The sequence below is a fragment of the Notechis scutatus genome, chromosome 4, assembly GCF_049901735.1.
Source record: "Notechis scutatus isolate UNSWTSFEM ecotype Mainland chromosome 4, rNotScu1.2, whole genome shotgun sequence".
NCBI lineage: Eukaryota > Metazoa > Chordata > Lepidosauria > Squamata > Elapidae > Notechis > Notechis scutatus.
This window is the reverse complement of record NC_142012.1, coordinates 9,299,035-9,312,083: the sequence shown is the minus strand read 5'-3', so window position 1 is coordinate 9,312,083 and position 13,049 is coordinate 9,299,035. Positions and strand designations below refer to the sequence as shown.

The window sequence follows — 13,049 nt, the reverse complement described above, 5'->3', positions numbered from 1 at the left end:
GGTGCGCGTGGAGGGGTTGGGGGGGCAGGGAGGGAATGCTGCTCCTCCCTGTGCTCCATTTTTTTGCCTTCCTGGGCCCCAGGGAAGCCTTCTGGGACTAAAAATGCCCCCCAACAGGCTTCCCTGAGGCCTAGGAGGCAAAAAAAAAAATGGGGGGAGGGGGTTTGCTGCAAAAATGAAAGAAAGAAAGAAAGAAAGAAAGAAAGAAAGAAAGAAAGAAAGAAAGAAAGAAAGAAAGAAAGAAAGAGAGAGGAGGGGAGGGAGGGAGGGAGGGAGGGAGGGAGGGAGGAAGGAAGGAAGGAAAGAAAGAAAGAAAGAAAGAAAGAAAGAAAGAAAGAAAGAAAGAAAGAAAGAAAGAAAGAAAGAGAGGAGGGGGGAGGGAGGGAGGGAGGGAAAGAAAGAAAGAAAGAGAAAGAAAGAAAGAAAGAAAGAAAGAAAGAAAGAAAGAAAGAAAGAAAGAAAGAAAGAAAACACACCCACCCAGTCACATGGTCATGCCGACTTAGTCACGCTCACATAGCCACAGCCACAGAATCGGTTGTTAAAAAATTTGAACGCCACCCCTGTGCGGTGGCCTGGAGATGGAGCTCTCGCCTCACAATCAGGATCCTAGGTAGAGGCAGATATTTCTCTCTCTGGACACACCTGAACAAAAACTCCGTATTGGTGACAGGAAGGGCACCCGGCCATTAAAACACTCGGCCAGCTGCATTCAGTTGCCTAGACTCCTCCCTGCAAGGGATTATGGGGTCATTAAAAGAGGATAATAACTGCATTTCGGGCAGTGATTTGTCACATCTCCTTGTCTGCTTAGATTGCAGGCATCATTCTCACCTTTATAACCATGTGGTCTGCTCCTGAATATTTCAGATTCCCATTTGGGTTTGATTTCCTTTCTTTATTCTCAGAGAACAAGCCAAAAATCAGAAATCTCTGTATTTGCGCCAGATCAGTCAGCTGGAAGGCACGATTTCACAACTGCGCTCTGAGCTACGGGAAGCCATGAGAATGTCCCAGGATAAGGTGAGTGCAAGAGGGTTCGTGACCTGTGAAATGTGGGCGAAATTCACCCTGATGATTATAAACACAGCTCATTTCCTGACCACAGGTAGTCCTCAACTTACAACAGTTCATTTAGTGACCGTTCAAAGTTACAACGGCTCTGAAAAAAAGTGTGTTTTTCACACTTAGGACCGTTGCAGCATCCCGTGGTCACGTGGTCAACATTCAGACGCCAGGCAACGGGCTCCTATTTATGACCATTGCAACGGGCTCCTATTTATGACCTTTAGTGACCTCCTGGCAAGCAAAGTCAACGGGGAAGCTGGATTCGCCATACAAACTTTTTACTAACGTAACGGCCACAGCGACTCACTGAACCACTGGGACTAGAAAGGTTGTAAAGTGGGACAAAATTCACTTAACCACTGTCTCGCTTAGTGACATAAATGCCGGGCTCAGTCGTAAGCTGAGGACTGTCTGTATTCTGAGACACTGTAAAAAAAATCATCAGTGCAAGTTGCCCTCAAGTTACGAGGCGTTGCTTAGCGATCGTTTGAAATGCTTGAACAGGGGGTTGGGCTAGAAGACCTCTAAGGTCCCTTCCATCTCGATTCTGAATCTAATTGAATTGAAATTTCAAGGGATCTACCTGTGGGGGGTTTCAAAGTTCACCAGGGAGAAAAGACAACTCTTAATGGCCTTCCAGAAGCCCATGAGAATCAGGGATGCTCTGAATTTCCTGAGGAAACCAAACTGGACATTTTGTTGGTAGCTGGTCTTTCTTTTTTTTTCTTTTTTTCCCCTTTCCGGACCTCTCTTCCTATCTTGTAAAATTATTTCCAGCTTCGCTTCTGTCAAAAACCTGTGGAGTTTCGCCATTTGCAATTCTTCCTCTCAAGAGGCTTGTATGTGTCATATCGAGACACAGATACATCCAGGACTGAATATTTTCTAAAAATGAAAGATGAGGGGTTCATCCCAGAGAGCACCTGAGGCACTCCTTGGTATCGTAAACTGAAATATTTTAACAGCTGCTCTGTGTCCAGGGGCGGGCTGCCCTCAATAACCTCAGAGAGACTAGAATAATAAACCAACACCTTTTTTGGAGGCTTTTTTCCTTTCTGGGCGTTCAGCCAAGAGCATTTCACACCTCGTAAAAGTGTTGCAAGCTAGATAAACAATCCATTCAGCTAGAGAGAGAGAGAGAGAGAGAGAGAAGATAATATAGCCACTAGCCTCCGAGGGGATTAATTCTCAAATAATAAGAATCACGTAACTCACCAGAAACTCCACTAAGATCCCTCTCACAGTCACTGCTATTAAGCCTGGTTTCACCCAGTATTTTATTTAAGTATTAAATTAAATGCACAAAATAATAAACCACTTTTTGGTATATTACCTTTTTTTAGGTAATTAGGGCAAAGAAGCGAAGTCAAATTGGCCACACCCCAGTCACATGACCACCTAGCCATGCCCACCTGGCCAGTTATTAGTGCAGAGAGCCCCTTGCTAAAAGCCCACCCCTGTCTATTTCCCTACCTGCCATCTAAAGACTGAATCTAGACTCTGTGACTTTAACATCAGCCAACCATTTATCTTGCCATTTTGGTGGCCTAGCTAGGTGAAGAGTTCTAGTGTAGGGGTTTCCAACTCCCAGTGCAAACAAGCGAAGCCCCATCCGTGGGATCCAGGTAGCACGTGAACCAGTGGTGGGATTCAAATATTTTACTACCGGTTCTGTGGGCGTGGCTTAGTGTGGGTGTGACTTGGCTTGGTGGGCATGGCAGAGGAAGAATCCTGCAAAATCCCCATTCCCTCCCCACTCCAGGGGGAAGATTACTGCAAAATCTCCCCTCCCCACCCCAATAACCTGCTTTCCAGCTCTGTTCTCCTGTGCAGGGCAACTAAAGAAGTCCCAGCTGATCAGCTGGGATTTGGGAAGCAGAGAATAGATGGGGGTGGGGCCAGTCAAGGTGGTATTCCAAACTACTCAACATTTCCGCTACCGGTTCTCCGAACTACTCAAAATTTCCGCTACCGGTTCTCCAGAACTGGTCAGAACCTGCTGAATACCACCTCTGATGTGAACCCACACCCCCTCCGATCCATGGAAAAACTTCCCTCCACAGAACCAGTCTCTGGTGCCCAAAAGATTGGAGGCCACTATTCCAGAGAACCCAGATCTTAAACACATTTCTTTTATGACATTTCTGGCAGGCTTTATAGTGATAACGTCACCCTACTATGAATTTTAAAATGAGGGAAACTCATCCCTGCGTTGCCCACCCAACTTCAGTCACACCGGATTCCGCATAATTATTGTTAATTATTACTGCTTCCCTACTACACGGATACACTGGACGAAGGAAATTTCAGTTACTGGTCTATGCCTACTCGGAAATAATCCCTGGTTAGTTCAATAAGCTTTCTCCAAGGTTTCCGACATGCACAGAATGGTGGCTTAATTTGTTGTCATATTTATTTCAACTTAACTATATGTACTATTGCAACTGAAATCTTTCTGTATTTTTCTCAAAATTCCCGGATAGACCATGAACAATACTAGCCTGACAGGTTTCTAATAAGTACTACAGTAGTTTGGAGGTTTTTAACAAGAAATTGGACAACCATTTGTCTGAAATGGTTATAGAGTTTCCTGTTTGAGCAGTGGGTTGGACTAGAAGTCCTCCAAGGTCCCTTGTTCTGTTAAAATTCTGTTAATTAGCCTTTGATCTGCTCATTATTTCTGAGCTGGTTTATACTGAGACGAAAGTATCTGCAGGTTGTGGTGGGAAAAAAAATATCAAGATGGCAGCTATGGCAATGTGATTGAAGCGCTACCTGGTTTTCGTGTGTGACCAGACACAACTTCCATCACACCATCTTCAGTGGACACCCTTGTGTTGGTGCATGCACGAACACCTGTGATGACCCAGGGTGGGATACAAAACAAACACAGTCACAGAAAACAGGTGAAGCCCCTTTTATTCCTTCACTTTGCTTCCAAGCTCCGAATAACTTTGACGGAAGACAAAAAAAAAACCAACTCCCACACAGATACACAAAGAAGGAAAAAAGCAACACAAACCAGGCAAGATAAGGGCTGGAGGATGTCCACAGATAGCACACACTGGGAAGGATGCCAAACTCAGAGAGGAACTATGAACTAGAGATATTTACATACTTTGTTTCTAGCATTTGCCAGTACGCAGGTCCAAACTCTTATCCAGTTGTCACAGCTGCAGCCCATGAAAAGGATCAAGGCCCTCTCCTCCCCAGTAGACCACATCTCTCCCTTATCCTCTCCTCCCTGCGTGCCCTAGGATGGAGAGGAGACGGGCCTGGGTCCTCCTCTGACTGCTCAGCCGGCCTCTGCCCTTCCCCAGCCTCCTCCACAACCTCCGGAGCCACCCTTCCACTCCCTGTGGGCTGTTCTTCCTCTCCCTCAGAGTCAGTCTCCACCAGGGGCATGACAACACCTCTCTTACATAAAAGTCCAAAAAATTAAAGAACACGTAGTATGGTTGATGTTAGTTGTGGATACCTAGAATTTTTGGCCGCAGTACAGAGGTGCATTTGAGTGGTGCGGTGGCCTAGAGGTGGAGCTCTCAACTCACAATCAGGAGGCTGTGAGTTCGATCGTAGATAGAGGCAGATTTTTCTCTCTCTGGGCACAATGAGAATGTAACTACTGAATATAACTCCGCATTGGCGACAGGCAGTGGTGGGATTCACATTTTTTTTACTACCGGTTCTGTGGGCGTGGCTTGTTAGGCGTGGTCGGGGAAGGATACTGTCAAATCTCCAGTCAGAGGTGGTATTTGCTGGTTCTCCGAACTATTCAAAATTTCCGCTACCGATTCTCTAGAATTGATCAGAACCTGCTGAATACCACCTCTGGCGACAGGAAGGGCATCCGGCCAGTAAACACTCAGCTCCATTCAGTTGCCCAGACTCCACCCCACAAGGGATTATGGGGTCGTTAAAAGACGATGATGAGTACTGAGGTGCATTATTGAATTATTTACCATATCCTGAATGAAACTTGAAAAATCAAAGCTGTCACACTTCTAGTCCAGGTAGTTCTCCATTTACAACAGTTCATTTAGTGGTCATTCAAAGTTACAATGGCACTGAAAAAAGTGACTTATGATGCTTTTTCACACTTGCAGCATCCCCATGGTTACGTGATCAAAATTTGGACGCTTGGCAACTGGCTCGCACTTATGACGGTTGCAGTGTCCCAGAGTCACGTGATTCCCCTTTTGCGACCTTCTGACAAACAAAGTCAATGGGGAAGCCAGATTCACTTAACAACCGCGTGACTAACTTTAGCAGCTGCAGTGATTCACTTCACAAGGGTGGCAAGAAAGGTCGTAAAATGGGGCAAAATTCTCTTAGTGACTGCCTCACTTAGCAACCCAAATTTTGGGCTTAACTGTGGTCGTTCGTCTACTTTTACCAATGTAGCGGGAAGGATTAAATGTTGTTAAAGATCGTGAATGAAGTTAAACTCCAGAATTCCAATATTTTGGTCGGCACATTCCACACGTGAAAATTATAGGTTGAAAGTTAAAAAGACTCCCAAGTTGGTACTTGATTTGTGATGTCTTCATGGATGTGGACAATCATGGACGTGGTGGCTCAGTGGCTAAGACACCAAGCTGGTCAATCAGAAAGGTCGGCAATTCGGTGGTTCAAATCTCTAGCGCCGCGTCACGGAGTGAGCTCCCATTACTTGTCCCAGCTTCTGCCAACCTAGCAGTTCGAAAGCATGTAAAAAGTACAAGTAGAAAAATAGGGACCACTTTGGTGGGAAGGTAACAGCATTCCGTGCGCCTTCGACGTTTAGTCATGCCGGCCACATGACCATGGAGACGTCTTCGGACAGCGCTGCCCCTTCAGCTTTGTAACGGAGATAAGCACCACCCCCTAGAGCTGGAAACTAGCACGTATGTGAGAGGGGAACCTTTACCTTTTAATTCTCCATTGCTGCCTTCTAAGGTATTTTTCCTGGTGGTCTCTCAGCCAGCTCTTAACTAGATCTGGCCAGGTTTAGCTTTTTCAGCTCAACAAAAGCCAGCTAAGCATTCCCACTTTCTTGAGCCAGGCTACAAAGTGAAGTAAAAAAAAATAAAAACTCTGAGATTCTTAGGAACCTGCATTCTGTGCCCACCCTGAGGGTCATTTCTGAGTGTGTTTTTGTGTTAATGCTTTAGATAGAAGATCTGGAGAAGCAGCTGCACCTGGTTCACTCTGAGATGACTGAGGCTCAGATTGAAAGGGATCAATACAGCCAAGAATCTGGAAACTTAGATGATGAGGTTCAGCAATTGTTGGTAGGAATCTGACACAGGTCATAGCCTCAATTTTTTTTTAAAAAAAAAGGCTTTTGTAAATCTCGGGGTTCATAATCGAGCTAAGTCGGTCAAATTCCATGACTTTACAAGGAGCTCAGGTCATTAGATCTTACACTAGAGGACCAAACTCATCTTCATGATAATGTCACACAATCATACTTTCCACTTCAGAGGCACTGACTCTGGAGCCCTTCGCAACCGACTGACCAAGTGTCCGTGGGGTGTAGGTAAAGAGTTGCAAATTTACTCCCACTCCCCCTTTGTCACACTGCTTGTTGCTTAAGAGATTATGAGTCTAGAGTTGCTTCCTTCTGCCTTTCCTTCAATGGTGGGATTCTATTAGTTTCCCTACCAGTCCAGTGATCACACACCGCGCGCGCCTGCAGCTTTCCAAACACCAGCTGAGGCTCTGCCACGCCAATCAGTTGAGGCAATAAAGAACAGAAAAGTGCAGGGTTGAGTAGGAGGACCGATCCTTCACTTTACTTTTCTTTCAGCTGATCATCGGAGCTTTTTTTTTACTACTGCTTTGGTCTAACTGGCAGACATTTTTGCTATTGGTTCAGGCAAACCGGGCCGAACTGGTAGCATTTCACCACTGCTTTCTTCCCTGGCATATGTGCGTGGAGTACATACTCTTGATTATACTTTTATTTTATTTTTTATTTATCAAACTTGCATGATGCCCATCTCGCTAAAGGCAACTTTATCTACATGCACCTCTTGGTACAATGTAGCTAATTAAGTACTTTACTTATCTCTATAGAGGCTGTTGTTAAATAAATCTTATTTGTGTTAATTGTTTGATGTTTTATATGTGTATGTATATGTGTGTGTGTGTGTGTGTAATATATATGTATGCGTGTGTGTGTGTGTGTGTGTGTGTGTGTGTGTGTATATATATATATATATATATATATATATATATATGTATATATATATGGCATTCGGCTTTGTTCGGGTATTTTCCCACGTCATTGTAGTTGTTCTTTTAAAGTTGTAGCAACGTTTCAGCAGAATCTCATCTGCCATCATCAGGCTTCTGTATAGTGTTCATCTGTATAGAACTGTATAGTGTTCATCTATACAGAAGCCTGATGATGGCAGATGAGATTCTGCCAAACGCTGCTACAACTTTAAAAGCACAACTACAATGACGTGGGAAAATACCCAACAAAGCTGAATGCCATACATGTAAGTCTTTGTTCGGTATTTTCCCCGTCATTATGTTGTGCTTTTAAAGTTGTAGCAACGTTTCGGCAGAATTTCATCTGCCATCATCAGGCTTCTGTATTGTGTTCGTCTGTGAGTCCACAATACAGAAGCCTGATGATGGCAGATGAGATTCTGCCGAAATGTTGCTACAACTTTAAAAGCACAACTATAATGACATGGGAAGATACCCGAACAAAGCTGAATACCATAGATAGATAGATAGATAGATAGATAGATAGATAGATAGATAGATAGATAGATAGATAGATAGATAGATAGATAGATATAGATATAGACACAGACACAGACACAGACACAGATACATACATACATACATACATACATACATACATACATACATACATACATACATACAGTGTATGTGTGTGTGTGTGTGTGTATACCAGTATATATACTGTATATCATTTTCATGAATATAGGGAACATTTCTTCTACCACAGTAATGGCTTTAAAAATGCCATTAGATCCAATGAGAGAAATATTAAGAATATTTCAAGTTTATAAAGTGATTTTGGGACAAGGACTTAGCTCTATTCAATCCATTGTTTGGATACTCATGTGAAAGGAAAATAGATAGATAATAGATGATAGATGGATGGATAGATAGATAGATAGATGGATGGATGGAAGGAAGGAAGGAAGGAAGGAAGGAAGGAAGGAAGGAAGGAAGGAAGGAAAAGAAAGAAAGAAAGAAAGAAAGAAAGAAAGAAAGAAAGAAAGAAAGAAAGAAAGAAAGAAAGAAAGACAAAGAAGGAAGAGAAAGAAAGAAAAGAAAGAAAAGAAAGAAAGAAGGGAGGGAGGGAGGGAGGAAGGAAAGAAAAAGAAAGAAAGAAAGAAAGAAAGAAAGAAAGAAAGAAAGAAAGAAAGAAAGAAAGAAAAGAAAGAAAGAAAGAAAGAAAGAAGAAGGAAGGAAGGAAGGAAGAAGAAGGAAGGAAGAAGGAAGGAAGGAAGGAAGGAAGGAAAGAAAGAAAGGAAGGAAGGAAGGAAGGTCAGCTAGCAGTCTGAAGCAGGAGCCTGGTTTGGGGCATGAAAAGGAAGATGGTAAAAGAGATGAGCAGCAAGAGAGAAAGGAACCTGTTACATCTCTTGCATTTTTTTCTCCTGAAAACGTCTATTCTCACTTTTTTGCTGCTGCTAACCATTGCTTATTATTATTTTCACTACGGAAAGAGGCATAAAAATTCAAGCAATGCAGTTCAGTTCAATCTCACACTGAGCTTGTAGCTTCAGAACCATCATTTTGGAGATAAGAGGACTCTCAGGAGAAAAAAAGACATTCTGGATCTAGTCCCAAGAAAAACCACCATGTTTCTGGAGTGACCAGCTGAACATTTTTTGCCTCCCGGACTAGGAAGATCCTCAGATATTTCTGCTTAGTAGATTGTAAAGCATACTTTCCTTTGAGCTTTATTTCATTGGCCATGCATAACTTGAGCGTGAAAATGTTTCATTTGCTTAGGATAGACTGCTCCTGGATTGCAGGGTTATCCTCCATTTACGACAGTTCATTCAGTGACCATCTGCAGTTACGACGAGGCTGAAAAAAAGTGACTTATGACCGTTTTTCACCATTACAACCATATCAGAGTCCCCATGGTCACGTGATCGAAATTCAGACGTTTGGCAAGGGATTCATATTTATGACGGTTGCAATGTCTTGGGGTCATGAGATCAGCTTTTTGCGACCTTCTGACAAGAAAAATGGGGAAGCCGGATTCACTTAACAACCGTGTGACTCATTTAACAATGGCAGAAGTCTGTGGAGATTCTCCGTCATCCAGGTCATGGTTGTCCCAAAGGTGCTTTTTTTCAAGAGGCCACTGGACTTTCTGGTTTTTCTTTGAAGAAGTTTCGCTTCTCATCCAAGAAGCTTCTTCGGCTCTTTCTTCTCTTATCCAAGAAGCTGAAGAAGCTTTTGAGATGAGAAGCGAAACCTCTTCAAAGAAAAACCAGAAAGTCCAGTGGCCTCTTGAAAAAGGAAAGCACCTTTGGGACTTTACAATGGCAGATTGACTTAGCAACCGTGTGGCTAATTTAACAACGGCAGATCCACTTAACAACAGTGGTGAGAAACAACGCACAATGGGACAAAACTTACTTAACAAATGTCTCATTTAGCAACAGAAATGTTGGGGTCGTAAGTCGAGGCCTACCTGTACACCTTTCAAGCTTTATTTAAAGGGGTTTTATATTTCCCCACATTCAGAAACGATGAAAGCCTTGCTTAATGGGTTGCCTTGCCTTGTAGGCTGAGCTCCACAAGAAAGACGTGGAGCTGAATCTGGAAAAGGAGCAGAATAAGAGGCTCTGGGATCGAGACACGGGGAGCAGCATCACCATAGACAATCTGCGGAGAGAGCTGGACAACAAAAACATGGAGCTGCAGCGCGTGGACTCCGTCGTCAGGTCCTTGCAGATGGAGTGTGAAGGACAAATTCAGCGTCAGGTTAGAAAAGGAAGAAGGCCCCACCAAACCTGAGGAAAGCCCAGATCCTGAGCATTTCCCAAACTCCTAGAATACTTTATTTGGCCAAGCATGATTAGACACACAAGAAACTTTGTCTCCGGTGCAGAAATTCTCAGGATATACAATGCAAAGCCACCAAGTATTAATAATTATGCTATGATACCAATAACAGGGAGGTGGTAGACAAATTGAGAAGGATACTAGTAATACAGGTAGTCGACGTATGACCACAATTTATGTTCTTAAGTAAGACATTTGTGAAGTGAGTTTTGCCCCAATGGAGGTGGTAGAGAAGATGAGAAGGATACTACTGATAGAGGTAGTTTTTCGGCATAACGAGTAATGGATTTGCTTAACGGCTGGAGATATGCTTAGCAATCCTGGTGATTCTCTTAACAACCACGGCAAAAACGGCCATAAAAATGGAATTGGTTATATGGCTGACGCACTTTATGATGGTCGTGACTTATGACCATGACGGGCAGGCTCCATTGTGATCATAAGTTGAGGACTACTTGTATGAGCCGTGGTGGTGCAGTGGTTAGAATGCAGTATTGCAGGCTAGCTCACTGCTCACTGCCAGCAGTTCAATCCTGAAATGGCTCAAGGTTCACTCAGCCTTCCATCCTTCCGAGGTGGGTAAAAGGAGGAGTCAGATTATTGGGGGCAATAGGCTGACTCTGGAAACTGTTTAGAGAGGGCTGTAAAACACTGGGAAGCGGTATATAAGTCTAAGTGCTCTTGCTATTATTTTGCACGCTCTGTGTTTAAGAATATTAGAAGAAAGGACAGTGGAAGATTACGATGCTCTCATGGCATGGGTCCCCAATCCGCGGTCTGTGAACCAGTACCAGGCCATGGCATGCCAGAAACTGGGCCGCACAAGAAAGCAAAACTCCATCTGCATCCCACAAAACCACACCCACTTCGGTTCATGGAAAAACGTCTCTCCACGGAACTGGTCCCTGGTACCCAAAAGATTGAAGGCCACTGTCAGCTGGTGCTCTCGTTCAAAATCCAAGAAAGAAATACTTAGACTCTTGTAATTAGAGAAAAGATATCTTTTATTGGAAATTAAGTGGTAGCAACGAGAGAATTTGAATCTGAGGAAATAGGCGCGTACATCACATATATCAAGGAGTGAAATGTCCCCACCCCCAACAGTTCAAACGGTTCTTCCAATTAAAAGTTGTGAAGCTCAGCATGTGGACATCTCCAGGTGGTGATGATTAGTTGACCTTAGCTTACTCAGATAAAAGTTTGCAGTTGCGCAGAGAAGAGAACGCCAAGCAAGAAATAGAAACCTCCTCAGTTTATACAATATTAGTTAGTAACATCTCCAGCCTTCCCCCTTCCTCCCCCCATTACTCATGACAGCCAGAAAGAAGATCTTGAAGGCTGACAGCCACTGCCTTATGTCTATGGAGATTCTCAGCCATCCAGGTCATGGTTGTCCCAAAGGTGTTTTTTCCAAGGGACAATTGGACTTTCTGGTTTTTCTTGGAAGACGTTTCACTTCTCATCCAAGAAGCTTCTTCAGCTCTGACTGGATGGTGGGGAAGGGAAGGATTGATACTCCTTGCAGACAGTTGGTCATTTGCATCCCTTTAAAGGGTCCTTGAGGCCACTTGGAGGTTTATCCATGTTCTCAGGGTCACCTGAGTGGTGCAAATGGGTGTGGAGTCTCCTTGGAACTGTTGAAAGGACGGTGTTGTAGACTAGAGATTGGTGATGTCGTATCCCTCCCGCTCTGTTGAGGGAGGGCTGTTCAGTTTTGACATAGATGGCCTTCTCCAATCTACAACATAGTCCTTTCAACAGTTCCAAGATGGCTCCACCCCTGTTTGCACCACTGAGGTGCAAAAGAATGCAAATGACCAGCTTCGAGCAATCACTAAGTGAACTGTTGTAAGTTGAGGACTACCTGTGCTGGCATGATAGGAGAATGCTCCAACCCTTTTGCTAGTTGCCACATTAGCGAGTTTTTGTGAGTTAGGAAAGACGCTACCAGTCTCCCGGTTATTATTAAAATGCTGATTATGTACATAGGTGGAGAGAAAGAATCATGGCAGGACTCTGATACGTTCCCCAGTTGAAGGAGGATTGCAAATTTCAACTGGTGTAGTTTCACACACACACACACCCCCAAAAAAATGGTTTACTGCAGAACCTCATCTAGAGTAGAGAAGTTTTAGTGAAAAGAAGAACTAGGGGAGACATGATAGCAATGTTCCAATATCTGAGGGGCTGCCACAAAGAAGAGGGAGTCAAGCTATTCTCCAAAGCACCTGAGGGCAGGACAAGAAGCAATGGGTGGAAACTAATCAAGCAGAGAAGCAACCTAGAACTGAGGAGAAAATTCTTAACAGTGTGAACAATTAATCAGTGGAACTACTTGCCTCCAGAAGTTGTGAATGCTCCAACACTGGAAGTTTTTAAGAAGAGATTGGATAACCATTTGTCTGAAGTGGTGTAGGGTTTCCTGCCTAAGCAGGGGGTTGGGCTAGATCACCTCCAAGGCCCCTTCCAACTCTGTTATTCTGTTCCAGGGGTCTTCAGACTTGACAGCTTTAAGACTTGTGGACTTCAACTCCCAGAATTCCTCCTCCAGTCATGTTAGGTCAGGAATTCTGGGAATTGAAGTCCACAAGTCTTAAACTTGCCCAGTTTGATGGCCTTTGCTCTATTCTCTTCTAAATTATTAGCCAGTGGTGGTAGGATTAGAGAAATGAGGCTCCCTCCGTCATGTGGTCCAGAGACTATCTCTGAGCCTGGTCTACTTGTCACGATATTTTTTTTATTATTGATTGATTGATCGGATTTATATTGCCGCCTATTTGCCCATGGCGACTCAAGGCGGCCTACAAGGTATAAAACCACATTTAAAACATTAAAACTAATAAGAAGAATCAAATAAATTAATATAATAAAATCACCCCCTCCCCACCTCCCACCCCAGCAACAGCAGATCATATGAGCCATTT

General features: G+C 43.6%; 1 protein-coding gene across 3 annotated transcripts in view; it reads left to right on the top strand.

Annotated features, from left to right (window-relative positions):
• Positions 1-13,049, top strand: part of CCDC158 (coiled-coil domain containing 158) — a 75,571-nt gene that overhangs the window by 24,189 nt on the left and 38,333 nt on the right. For 2 of the 3 annotated variants that reach the window (XM_087962737.1, XM_087962736.1), the window contains exons 9-10: positions 909-1,023; positions 9,847-10,044. In XM_087962737.1, coding sequence (XP_087818863.1) covers positions 909-1,023; positions 9,847-10,044 — 313 coding nt within the window. The remainder of the gene's footprint in view (positions 1-908; positions 1,024-9,846; positions 10,045-13,049) is intronic. The other variant, XM_087962738.1, reaches the window with a different exon arrangement.